We start from the raw sequence: 14,241 nt of genomic DNA, 5'->3' as shown, positions 1-14,241 counted from the left end.
CTCCTCACTCTCAGAACTTGATAAGTTCTTATGATTCAAGAATTGCTCACTGATCGGAATGCCACGGACTTCTTTGTAGATTTGCGGTTGTTGAATATAACGATCCGAATGCCTTGTCTGATTTCGAATTCATGGAATGTTAAGGATAAACGCTCAAAAGATAAGAAAGAGCAGTGAGCGCGCTCCGAGCCGCCTGATTGAAATCTCAAAATTCCATCATCTCACGGTCCGAGATTGTAGGGATGATGAGATCTACGAGGCTCACGCTCCGAACCGTGGGAATTTGGATCTAGGACCACGGTATCCGTGATATGAGTGAGAATGAGGAGTGAGATGAGAAAGACGAATTATGGGAGAGAGGGAAGGAGATAGACTTCTCAAGTCACGATTGTGCGTAGATAAGGTCTCAAAGATTAATGGAGTAGATGGGATGGAAGTAAGTAAGCAGCACCACGAAAGTCATCACATACACACACACAATTTCATAGATACAATCCAACATCTCATCTCATTCCCAACAAGTAACCTAATATACAAAGACAAACAATCCCTTCTCACCAAGGTATCATTCCCCCAAGGTTCCTCTTTTTCTTTTCCATTCCCTTCTCCCCGTCCACAACCTCTCGCCCCAAAAGGTATATGTCCAACAAAAAAAGAAGAAAAAAGCAGATATCCACGCCATCAACGTCCTCTTTTCCCCCAAAAAAGAAGGGCTGTGATGAAAATTTGTAGAAAAAAGCATGAGATGTGGTTTGTAGATGTACAAATGAAACATATAATCGCCCGTTAAACCGCCTTAAATCCCAGGAGGATGTGGTGGTACATACATACAAAACACAAGGAAATGAAACACATGTTTTTTTTGGTTTAATGATATTAAATTTCGAATTCAACAACAAAGCAACAATACAAACACACAACAACAACACAACAAAAAACAATGTAACCGCCCTCCAAAAACACCGGTGTTGAAGTTTCTGCCGTGAGGCAATGACCCATATCTAGATAATTCTTTTTGTTTCGTGTCGCGCAGAACCCAGACCGGAAATCCCCCAACCCCTGTACAGAACGAAGCAACGTCCAACCTCATCACAAGTTTATCCTTCTCCCAAATGGAACCAATGGAGAAGAAGTTGACCGGAAACCTTGATGAGGTGAACGTGCACATGATGACGCAATCAAGAAGCCAAAAAAAAGAGCTGAGAGAGGACCAGCCGTAGATCTCAGAGCGACGTGAGAATGAAAAATTAAGATCCTCCAATGTACAATCCATTGCTTCATGATATGTGCGGGTTCAAGATCATCTACTTATTGTTCTTGTTAAAGCTATCCAGCATCTTCCTGTCTACCTCATTGTCTCGAGCCATAATGTTGCCCAATTTCATCGGGTCAACACGATCGGTACGAGCTGCACCTGGGCTGGTACGAGGTGGAGGAGTACGCGACATGGGGGGCAGGCCACCTTGAAGAGGTGGTTGAAGATTCGAGTGAGAAGATGCGGAAGAACCAGGGGAGTAGTTTGCAGACGCTTGTTGTCCTGGAGTGACAGGAGGAAGTCTCAACTCGTCGTCTCCTTGACGTCTGCCACCGCTGTTCGAGCGTGGGTAAGATGACTGGCTTGGCATGGGCGGAGGTAGAATGGATGGATGAGCGTCCTCTACAGCTCTGCGTTTGCGTGACTCGGAGCTTGTTGGAGAGGTACGGTATGATGGAGAGGGGTGATCGCGCGCCTCAGGGCGGTATGTTGGAGAGTTACGATCGCGTGCGGCACGACCGTGACCTTGGCTACGAGGACGTGCAATTGGACGTGAATGATCCTCTCGAGAACGTGGACGCTCCTCTCGGGGACGTGTAGGCAAAGTAGCTTGACCGTGCTGCGGATAAGGATAACTCTCCTGTGGAGGAGCAAGTGGAGGATAGTTCTCTTGAGGGCCTTGATTGCGAGCATATTGATAACCTGCGCGAAAGATATATGGTGTTTGATGCTCTGATGTGGGAGTATCAGCCGTTGAGCTGAACGACCCTGTTGGGGATGGTGCGGGATAGTCGTAAGGCGCAGGAAGTGAGCCAAGTGGCTCTCCGTGAGCTCCAAAGGTTGAGATTCTATTGTCTCCGATTGCCTGGTGCATGTGAGGGTTCTGGTTCGCCGCTGCCTGACGCAAGTGAGGGAAGACAACGTGTGCCGGTACGAAAGCTTGAGCTTGCGAGGAGACTGGAGTAAAAACGCACTCCTGTTGGAATCGGAGGCAGTTGGTACAACGTCCCTCGGGGTTTTGATCAAACCCAGAGCAGCGGATCTATCTAGAAGTTAGAACCTTGATACAATCGAACAGTTAGATGGGAATGAGCATACCTTGCGTCTTCGGCAATATTTGCAGGCAATTGCGGTTCTTTGTCGCGGGGCTGATTGACTGAATGCCATGTGTTGCTGTCCATTACTTGGTCTATACTCCTGTGCGTTACCTGCTCTATACTCCTGTGGAGGTTGAGGTTGGAAGCTTCGCTCGTGACTGTAACCTGTCGCTTGGGGCTGATAGGCTCCTTGCGGTGGTTGGGCAAGTGGAGGGTATGCTCGTCCTTCTGGGGCGTAGGGACTGCGAGCTTCGTCGTAGGGGCTGCGAGCTGGTTGCGAGTATTGGGGCTCGTAAGGAGACATGGGTGGGAGGGTCACACCATTGCTGCTTGAAGGAGCGCGCTGATGATAGGGTCTGTTTCGGTCGTCTTCTTCGCCAGGTGGTGGGGGATATTGCGAATCAGCGGGTTGTCCATTGCGAGGATACGCAGAGTTATCACGGTGACCTGAATAGCCACCGGGATTCCGGTCGTGGTACGACATCGTGGATTGTACTCGAGCGATTTGCGTGAGTAACGGTTTTTTTGACAAGGTCTGAGGAGAGGGAGGGTTGAATGCCAAATATATAACTACAGCACAAGACGACGATCAAGCGGGAGCTGCCGTCGATGTATCTTAATTATGATGTATTCCAGTCTCGGCGTGCTGGACTGAGATAGAAGTCGTTAATGATGGCAACAGTGTACGGGTGGATAACGGAGTGATAGAGACTGTCGAACCCAATTTCCAAGATGGAAGAATAGCTGTTTAAGAAGAGGAGAGGAGAGGGAAGATGTGATGCGTCGAGTGAACAGTGGGGATGTACCGGCTGCTGCTGTGAAGGGGAACTCGACTAAGTGCCCCTTGAAAGAACGGGTGGCCCGTCGAAATCGAATGCCACTAGTCTGTGTCAGACTCGGTGTGAAAGCGGTGAGAGACTGGGGATCGGTGATGAAGGAATCTCCTAATTGATTGATTCAGGACTCTGGGTGTCCTCTTTAGGGTCGAGTCGAGCCTTCCCAAAGTGGAGCTTGAGCTTAGTGAACGAAATTCTTGCTCCGTCGCTGCAGCTGCACCTTTCTGGCCAGAAAATGGACTGCCGGGGATTCGTTGCAGAGCTCCCGATCCAATTCCAGAGGGTTTGATGATGATGAGAAGACAATGTCCAACGAGACGCAGAACGTAGCTACAACGCGCAAGGAGACCCCTGAGGTGTAGATTCAGACGCAGCCTCGTAATTGTTAAGGTTTTGGCGGTTGTGTGATCCGAAAAGACGAAATGACCACAACAAATGTTCGCAGACAACCAATCGCAGATGTTCCTCAGAAATAGCCTTCCAAGTGCTTTATTGTACACCAGTTCGACCAAAGCCGTCCGTCCTCTGGCCAAGTTGTCGACCTGAGAAGGTGGTTGATGGTGGGCTAAAACTATGATATCCAATAGCGACCAGTCGATTGGCTTCCTGGCCCTCTCTTTCTCAGTTCCAACAGTGTTGCTCTAGAGGTGTCTCTTGTTGGCCGAGAGGAGGCGCAAGAACGTCCACAGTGATCTTCAGTACCGAAGCAGCTATCGATATATGATGTGGTTGACGCCAGCGACTGTCAAGGCACGTCCCGAGATTTCCCACCTTTGATCACTGTATGATCTCTGCTCTGGATTTACAATGTTCCTCAGTACTGACTGAGTGAAACAGATGCCTCTTGCTCTTCGATCCTGCTGCGCAGTGGTAGTTTTGAGGTCAAGACGACGCAGCGCACTTCAACTCGAATGGGGACTTTGCGGATAGAGACTAAGCCGGCAGGAGATTTTCTACCAATGGTGGTTGCGTTATCACAAGAGATAGCCGCTTGGGTGCTGCAAGTCAATGGCTTTTCTGAGCCTGTGAAGGTTGAAGTCTGGGACCGATTTTAGATCAACCGATGGCCTCTTTTCGTGCGGCCAAATGATGCGACGTGCAGAAGGGATGCTTCGCGAGGTGTGCGGTACGATGCGTGACACGGCTTCAGCAAAATGCTCTAAGATAACTGAAGATGGAGATTGCAGCAACAGAGCAGGGTTCAAGAGTCGACGTCGCAAGAGCGCTCGCGCTCAAGGGCAGATCAATTAGGAATGGGCCGCGTGGTGGCAGAAAGCAGACGAGGTGGTGAATTGAGATGGAGTTGGTGCTGGCGTTGGGAGTGCGAGTGCACAATGGGAGAGTGAAGATGGCAGACCAGATTATTTGCGAGTGACGAGGAGAGGTCGGCGTTAGGCGATGGAAAAGGATGAGAACGACGACGCGACCCAAAAAAAAATTAATTGATTAAGTTGTGGAGCGAGGGGGATGTGATCTATGTTTATGTTTCGGAGGAGGATGATCTCAAGTTCGACGAGGGTGGTGGTGAGGTGGTGAGCAGGGGTGTCTGTATGAAGCACCGGATCTGGGTGTCTAAGAGAGGGGAGGGGTGATGCGTGGTGTGGGTGAGGAGTGGAGGGCGGGTGGAGGAGATGCGTGGGTGTGGACTTTTTGCTGGTAGGGATTCAGGTGCAGGTGCAGGTGCAGCAGCAGGGCCAGCGTTGGGCGACCGGACTGTCTGTGGGGCGTGAGCGAGGGTGCCTCCGCGTCCGAGATTCGGGTAACAGGCGAGACGAGGACAAGCCCTGGAGGTGCGCCCAGGTTGCGATGCAGGGTGTGGTGTGCTCGTACCGACGAGAGACAGCGACGGCGACCAGAACAGAGACAGATGATCGCACCACAACCGACCGAATGGTACATACGCCGCCTGGAAGATGGAGATATCACAATCTAAAGTTACGCAGGAAACGCGCACTCAGGTTTCTGCAATTGCAATTGCAATGGCAACGGCAATGGCACGCGGTGGGCCCGAAGTAAGGATGTTCCTGCTGAGTGTGAAGCTGATAGCTTTTATGGGGACCGCTGCAGTTATGAGCTCTGGACCCCAACAGTCTGGAAGACTGAGGACAATTGCGCCGTGCTGCGGTTTCTGCCACGATAACACTCTGTCTCTCAGCAGAGTTCGGATGGCAGCAACGTATATTGTGGTTGATGTGCGACGCCCGCGAAGAAGTCTTCCGGCAGGAAGATTCACGGCGACGCGCAAGAGAGAATAAGAATTCTGGGATATATCCAGATGTCGTCAAGCTGGGAGGATTCCTCACCAGTACCGGCACGTTGTTTCGCCCAGGAGTTGTACTTCAATGGGCTTCGAGCGCTGATACACAAACGGCGTGAGCAAGACCGAGAGATGATGTGAGGTCAGAACAATAACTCTGCGCAAAGGGCGAACAAGCTGTCAAGACCAGGATCCGACAATTCTATGTGACCACGGGCAATAGTCGCAGAGAAACAATTCCTTGCGGTTGCTGCCCCTCGCTCGTGCTGGCTTGCGATGACGGGTCGGCTCTAATATTTCGAGAGGCGAAAGTATCACCTTTTCAACCCTCAACCCACACGCAGCCAACCGCCACCAACAACTAAGATTTCGCAGCTGATCAATCAACGACGGCCCGGCGAATGGGACGACGAATGAACGTGCCGAAGATTATGATGGGCGGATAATGGAGCAATGAGAAGCCAGAGACCACTTCTTCACGTTGGAAAATTTTGTACGTTGCGGACCAGTCGTGATCGTGCGTTGGCTGATGTGGCTGCAAATAGCGGCCAGGGCAGGCGCACGCAGTAGACAGGAGCGTACCGTTATCGAAGGACAATTATCGAGATTCGAGAGCCGAGCTAGTCGTCTGTTCGTGAGGAAGAGACTCAACTATTGAATCTGGTGGAGGTTTGGGGATAAGACAGCGGCTGTACCACCACCACACGATTACACCCCCCACTACGACTCAAGAGGCTGCAAGAGACGCTGCAAATGGACAATGAAGCCTTGGAATGAAGAAGAAGGAGAACAACAGATGGCGCTGATCGTCGAATGTTTCTGACTGTGGGCTGCATGCACAAGCACGGGAAAAACGCCTCCAAACTTTCGCTGGGCCGCGGCTTGCCCTTTCCAGAAGCTTTCTGGGTGACAAAGTACTTCGGTACTCCGTACGAGTCTGACGTCGTGACGTGGGATTGCTGTGCTGGGCTGTGTTTCTTGCTCTTCCTGCGCTGCTTTTGCTGCTTTTGGCTGCTGTGAAGTTTCCTGCTTCTGCTTTCAACGTATTGCTGGTAGTGCTTCGTGACCTGTGGTCTCTGCTCTTGGTGCAAAGTCGTCCTTCCGAGGGGTCAATTCGTATCCTCGGCGGTCTTTGCTGTTCGCGACCCAACAGCTGACCCTGGCTATTGCCGGCTGGTGCAAATCCCTGACAGGCGTCGAGCTTCTGCTAGGGTTGACTGAGCGTCCAATGACAGGTCCAAACCGTCCAGCAAGGGAGGTCCCAAAGAACTTTCCAGGAATGCGCAGACAAGGTTTAGCAGGCCGCCCGTTCGCGATCCGCTGCGACACAATCCCGCCCTTTTAGTCTCCAGTGTGGCAAGCGATTCCTGGTGTGCGACTCGTTCAGGACAGGACAGCTACTTGTTCATCGGCTTTCCTCGTCTGAATTCTGGCGCCGTTCGGTCCGTATGGGAAAAGCAGAAAGAGAAGTTGATGGTTGCGTCGAGGTGAAAGCGCATAGGAGGAAGAATACTGGGGCGCGGGAGGTGGATGCCAACTTCGCGGGAAGGCACAAAATGCAAGGACGGGGCGGGCCGTGGTTTGGGGATGAAGCGTCAATCGTAGACCACGACAGATATATATATCAACGAAAAGGAGAGGAGAAGAAAGAGAGAATTTCCATGAAGGAAATCAACTCTTCTTAATATACGCCACGACACCTTACGACCTGAGACGAGCCGCGGAAGGGACATGCAAATTTCCCCGGTGATTGAGTGGAGACAATGGTGGGCGTTCGACAGCAATTGACGAACTCTATCATCCCTCACAAATGTTACCGCCTGTTGAACCCGCACCACGGTATTTTTTATCATCATCACCAAGTATCCCTTACCTTGGTCCTCGTATGATGCTGCTTCGAAACAGTATTAATGACGCCCCGAATCTTCCACTACCGCATGCTTGGCTGCATCTGGGGAGTGACGAACTTTCAGCTTCTGTCGCAAACAATGGCACACAAGCATGCCAGTGGAATCTAGTCTTCAAACCTGCCTGACGAATAGGGCCATACCTGAAGTTGTGATGTGAAATTCCCTAAAGCCTTCAACCTCCTCTTGAATAACAATCACTGGCTCAAGGGATATCCACATTGACCTTGCGGCAAAGCATTCAAACAAGCAGCTTATAGTTCACTGCTATCGAAGTAGAATCGATGACCTGGGATGAAGCTTTGGTAGTCGCAATCTCCAAATGTCATTCGCAAAGCTGCATATTTGGGCGACTCATAACCCCGAAACAGCTACGGCATGTGAGAAGCAAAACAAACTTCGGACGCATGCCCAATACCGCTCCACGCTGCCTCACTTCTGCCCACAGGCTCTACAATATACGACTGCAGTCACGAAATGTTGAGACCTTCACGCACTATTATCATTTCCCACGAGCTTGTTCTCAAGCGTACGACCATGTTTGATTGAGCAGCGAGCGCGCCATGACTGCTGGTCGCATCAGCGGGACTGACCGCAACTTATGCAGCTCCAAAATGGATTCAGAGCTTAGTCCACGTCACAACTCGCAAGTGTCAGATGGACTCGTCAACGTACTGCTATAGACTTGCGACGTATCAGACAAGATTCTGCTGCTTCCCGCTACCTACAGTACACTCGGAATCTTCCCAAGCTGTTGTGGGGAGGTGGGCGAGATAGATATGCGGAGCAACAAAGGTTTCGTTTGTCGCAGCACACCACTAGGATTTGAGGACCACGGGGGACGAATGAGGGGGTACCGTGGGCAGAATAATATGCATCTCTTCGATAATGGTTAAAGCCAGAACGTGGGTGCCACCACGGCTGAAGGCGAGAAAGGCACGACCCGAGGTGATCACCCGCACCCTGGTTCACGGGTCTTTGGTGTGAGGGTGTGTGGTACACTGAGGGAGCACAACAACGTCCAGAAAATAGCCGCACTTGGCGGATAAAAGATTGACAATTGGTGGCTGCTACCGTTCACTCAACGTTGAGGGTTCTTTAGAGGATGACTACTTGCAACATCGAGCTTCACACGTCGAACTAGCAATATGCACATAGATATGTGTCTGGAGTGTGTTGAGAGTACGCTTGTTCTTAGAAGGGACTGTGCGAAGTAAGACGGCATCTGCAACGACGATCCCACTGCAAGAGGGAAATGAACTGTACAACGATTTTCTTACGAGCGGACTTTCGCATCAACCTACAGTCTTCGAAAATAGATCTCATGCTCGGATACATTGTTGTTGAGTGTTGAAAGCTCCTGCCGAAGTAAAACAAAGGGTATCTACAGAGAGTCTAAGCGAAGGACATGAAGCGAGAGAGTTATGGTCGAGCAGAGCGGTGACTTGACATGCTCTTCTCATATTTGCATTTCGATTTTGAACAGCGTCTCTTTCGCAGCGGAAAGACGAGTTTCGCATGACATTTTACAGCATGTTTAGATCATGAATTGCAATATCTCAACGGCACTACTGTCAACCTCCTGCAGTCTCTCCTCCCCGGATTTGTTGCTTTTGCGCTAAACCTTCAGCAACTCCACGAGATTCAACATACTTATGCGCTCACTACAAGCACGTGGAAAGCACGCTATGTCTATGAAAAGAAGCCCACTTGGTCTCCTTTTTGTCAACAGTAGTATGAAAGGGTTGTGGGTCCAAATCTTGATCTCTGGAGCAACGAGGTCATCATGGATGTTCGAGGAATCAAACGAGAAAACATACGACGAAACAAACAGGAAGCCACGCGTATTGACGCAGAATTGCCCTCTGACAGCGCATGATATTCGTGAACAAAAAAGACGAGTAACATAAGTAACCAAAGCGTGCATCATATCATCTTCGGTCCATCGAGCACTGTTCAATACATCCTGGGTGGTTTGGGAGGCTGTCGAGTGGACACGACAACACGCATATCGCAAGCGCCCGAGACCCTCAACCATATTGCTTCGTATCGTTATTCAACCAGACTTTGGTCCGTTTATCAACCGCCAACGTTCCCCAAGAACCAACCAATATTACTTTTGGCACACACAGCTCACCGCTGAGGCCGCTTGACTGAATTGGGAGGTCACTTGACTTTTCCTTCATGCGGGTAGCCGTTCCAGGCCTCGATTGCATCTTTCCAGGGCGCACCGATGGTGCGTTCCCGCCCGCAAAGGCGGCGCGGGACGACGACCAAGGATAGGGGGCCAAGTCATGCACTTCAGCAGGGTTTCTTCAGCCATTATGCACACCCAACATGGCCGCAAACAGCGTTTTGCCATCTCTCGTCCGCTATTCCTACCCTGACCGTCTGAGCGCACAGCACAAGCGGAGGCTACCTGCTGTAGTGTCACCCAGCTCCCATTCCAATGGTCACCGATGACCAGGCTCTACTCGCACCATCCATGGCAGTCATCTCAGCTCGGGCTCTCTTGGCCCGTGAGCTAATTGGGATAAAAGGGAAACGGCAGTTGATGATTGGCAGGCTCGAGTCAAATAAAACACAATATGGACAATCTGGAAGGATGAGTGGTTGAGAATGAAACCGCTTGAACCAAGCCTGGTGCTGCTGGTGCTGGTTTCCCCTATCCGGCTCGCTTAATCGACTAGTCACTACTGTGACACTCGGAGCGGAATACAGGGAGCGGAGAGGCAAACGTCCTGCAGCGGGCCGGCCAGCAGAAATCGCCAAATCCTTCAGGCGTCGGCAGCGCTGTCGAGCCCACCCCATCCCCCATCCATCCCCCATCAAGGCATCTCAGGCATCTGTCGTGTATTCCCACAAAGGGTTCCGTCCGGAGAGAACATGATACGTGGGTGGGAGCGAATGCGACTAGACATTCCCTCCACCATCAAATATCAATATCGCCAACATGCTGCGTGGCCCTTCCTCCCCATCCTGCTTCCTGAAGGACCACAGCACGTTCTATCTGAAGTCAGCCATCGCCGTCTTTGTTGTTGGGAGGATAGATTGCGGCGTATGACAGCAGCACCACCGCATTCACATCTTGATCAGGCAAGTACGACGGGCGCGATCGAGAACGGCAATTTATGGTTATTGGTCTCCGCACCCTCTTCGTCTCCAACGTGGTACTGAACATCTTCCTATCGCCGCAGACAATTTGGGTGGGAAGAACACCCAACAGACGGTGAGCGTCTTCCTCTCCGCAATATCCGCCGTGTTGGCTGTTGTGATAGATAACAATGAGCGAGGGGTCACGATGCGGGGTCCACGGGAAATCCTCTTCACCGCTTCCACAACCAATGTTTTATCAAAAACGCTTTGATGTGCAAACGAAGAGCGCAAGCGCTGCAGAGATGATTGCTATGTGACCTACAAATTGACTTCTTGGTGGATCTCACAAATGCATCATCATGCTGACACATGTCAGCCCAGATCTATTGTCGCATCAGTCGAGCGATTCTAGACAGCGATATGCATCGGCAAAGGTAAGCTCAATGTGATGGAGGGCCGAAAATCGACGGGGTTGTTTCCCATCTACCCACCGTCGCAACCCCGCGATCTAGGTTCAGGCACACAGTGGTGTGACGATAGCCTCGTTTACACCTTTCTGCATCTCGATATTATTGCAACAAGGAAGCAGCGGGACAAATCCACGGCCCGATGGCAGATCCCGTAGACGAGTACCACCTCAGATGTTGGATCTTTGTACTTCGGATGATCTCTGGTTTGTCTGCAAGAATAGCAATGGAACCCGCTGACACGAAGGCCACACGACTCTACAAACACAAAGGCGAAAGTAACCGCCATATCCGCAGCTGTCAGATCCGCCTTGACGCTGCGCGACCTAGGTAGTGCTGACGAACCGCCAAGACGCAACACCAAATCTGGAGACTTGTACATGGTACACTTACTCTCCGAATTATGTATTTACGTACAGTACCAGGAATGGCACACCCCGAGAATTGTACATGGCACACACCCAAGGTGTGCATTCTATAGATGGTCCTAAAAGTGTGAGTACCACATGGATACGAAGAGTGTGCGAGCGACCTCTGGGTCGTGGTTGCCATCAATCTTCATCCTGGGGTAATCATTTCTTCATCTTCTCGAAGCTCATATGAGGATCATCGCCGACCTCGAGCGAACGTCTCACCTCAATCGTACAATTTAATGAAAGTACCGTCATTGATTCTGCACATGTACGAGTGTCACATTAACAACAACCTAGACAGATTATGGTTCAATAGTCATTTTTCTCTTCGCTGCGCGGCAGCATATGCAGGATATATTGCATCAACAAGTGTGTTCTTGGGGCCTTTCAAGGCAACTCATCTGCGCCAGAGAGGCGCTGGATAAATTCGGCGATCGGCCACAGAGGAAAATAGGAATTCCCACTGCACGCAAACCGCGCGTTGCACAAACGCAACACTGCATACTGGGTTCCGTCAGGTCATGTGGATGATTAGCCTGTCATTCGTTTGCAAGCCTCTTCTTGTGTGCTGCACCACCAGTGGGTGACACAATTCTCTGCGCACCCAGGAACTTCGAAAGCGGATAACTCAGCGTCACAGCTAAATATCGTATTTCTGTTAACATAGGCTTATTTGCGAGGCTTAAAACTACGACCCGATCAAAAAATTAAAAAGTTTGGATATTGTTTCGTTGTTAAAACCTTACTTAGAGTTTCTGGCTGCGCAGAGAGTTATGTCACCCCCTGGTGCACCACGTCAGTTTGGGTCATTAGTCTTGACTGTAATAAGACATCTCCAAATCGCGCAGAGGAAATGGCAGGTCGGAGTCCACCGACGGATAAATAGGAAACACAATGGGGGAAGTTCGGCTGGAAGTCCAACTCAATCCCAGATGGAAAACTGTTGATCATTTTCAAGAAATGTTTACAGCACTGTTGTAGTGTGTTGAAGGTTCAATTACTTCCAGAATTGACCGTCGATTTCCTAAAGAAAGCAGTTATCTATAACACCTCAGCGATAACTCACATTATTCCTTCGCTCTCTGCGCTTAAGGAAACTTCATCAAAACTTTACACTGCCTATCAACAAACCTCCCGTCGATGCACGGTAAGCTCAAGATGCGGGGATATTGACTGGGATGCCTGCTAATTGTTGGGATTAGTTTGGATATTCTGTGTGTTTGATGTATCTTTCCGTACCGCTGCGTTAGCCTTACGTCTGAGATCATAGTAGAAGCAGCGGCAGTTTCGAGAATTTCTGGTCTATCGACGTGCTGGGCGTTATCTGGGAGAGCTCGGGGTGTTGAATCCAGCGCAGTCGCTGATTGATGATTACAACTCCAACAGGTAAGAAAATCTCTTCTTTTCCTTCCGTTGAATCTCGGGTACATACATGTATACATGCATACGTGTTCTCTCTCTATCCTATTCTTTCCTCGCATACCGAGTGTTGGTGTGCGGGCGGTCACGGTTTTCCCTCTCTTTTGTTGGTTTGGCAATGTGTTTGGGGCGGGGTGTTGGTGAGGAGACCTTTCTTCGTGCTGGTGTGAGGGAGGGGTAGGATTCCCGTTTGTGGTGGGTAGAGGGGGTGTTGTGTATGCACCTAGATCTTAAGAGGGAAGTTTCCCTCTTCCTCAGATGAGGAGAAGGTTGGATCGTGGATTTGTACGTTGAAGAACTTTGTTCAGATAGATTGGCTTGGGATGCGATGGAGGGAAGGGTAGTGTAGATGTTGGCTGCCGGGCGAGAGTCTGCGTTTGCCTTCCGGGAAAAGTGTTGGATGGAGCGCTTGTGTATGCAACGGCCCCCAGAAGGGATAAGATTGGTAAGTCGTTGGTTTGCAGGAAACTGATCAACAAGCGATGGACCGGAACGAAGTTCCAAAGGTGGGTGTTGGTATGTATATTCTGGACTTGTCGGCTAGCTTCTGGGTTCCTGCGCCGTTAGAGACACTCCTGCTCGCAGAGCATCAATGACGCAAAACTCATTAATCTAATGGAGACAGGATAAACCCAGGTCACAGAGCACAGTCTGAGCTTACTCTAAAAGCACAGCAATTGTATCTGTAAGTTTGTACGGGTGTCAGACAGTGGTACTCATCTGCTTATCTTTGTACCGCTTGTATCTCGGTAAGTCACAGGGCTGAATTCCAGAATTTCTGTTTACGAGGTTGGGGGTTTGGTTGGTTAGGATTTGAGTTTCAGCTTACTGGGAGTGAGCTTGTACCTTCTCGCCTTACTTTACGGCGAACTCGTCATTTTATTGCAGAGTATGCTTTCAGTATACTCGAGTATCTTTGTTTCTTAGCGCTGATGTTCTCATCTATCGATATTGACGTCAGGAATTTTTGCAGCCCGCATGAAATCCACCGACTAGAGGAAAACATAATGCATGGATCAAGCAAAGTACCATGCACCCACTCCTAGATTTATAAGGCAAGGAGTGGGGTAGGGAAATAAGTTAAGTAAATGGAGTTGAGAACTGTGACTATGAGTTCTGTTTGGTATTCTTGAAGGTGGTGAGTAGCTCGGAAAGAGTTGTTGACAATAATAAACTGTTTAAGATTTAATGTCCTCATCAGCCTGTCTATGATGATCAACAAATTGATAGAAAAACAAAAGGCGTATAAAAACAAAAGGCGAATTGAGAGATATATAAACTAACTACAGTTTCACACATGAAAGCGGGCATCTCAGATAATTGATCAGCTAAGGAGAATTAAGAGGATAGAAGTATAAATGTGGGAGTGGGTTGTGAGACCAGGAGTCGTGGTTTTTGTTTGTGGGGGAGGGGAAAGTATTAAATGGATTATCAAGGAATGGTGTATAAGGGTTTGGAGATGATTGGTTTCGAGAGAGGGAAAGAAAGAGGAAT

General features: G+C 49.8%; 1 protein-coding gene across 1 annotated transcript; it reads right to left on the bottom strand.

The window, feature by feature from the left end:
• Positions 1–1,304: 1,304 nt before the first annotated feature.
• GLAREA_02511 (Zn2/Cys6 DNA-binding protein) lies at positions 1,305–2,836 on the bottom strand (the record flags this gene model as incomplete). The annotated part of the gene is made up of 2 exons (XM_008087597.1): positions 1,305–2,297; positions 2,354–2,836. The coding sequence occupies 2 exons, from the start codon at positions 2,834–2,836 to the stop codon at positions 1,305–1,307; spliced, it is 1,476 nt and encodes a 491-aa protein (XP_008085788.1).
• Between the last annotated feature and the right edge of the window lie 11,405 nt (positions 2,837–14,241).

The sequence above is a fragment of the Glarea lozoyensis genome, assembly GCF_000409485.1.
Source record: "Glarea lozoyensis ATCC 20868 chromosome Unknown GLAREA6, whole genome shotgun sequence".
NCBI classification, from domain to species: domain Eukaryota; kingdom Fungi; phylum Ascomycota; class Leotiomycetes; order Helotiales; family Helotiaceae; genus Glarea; species Glarea lozoyensis.
Note: the sequence above shows the minus strand (reverse complement) of the source record. Positions and strands in the feature narration are given on the sequence as shown.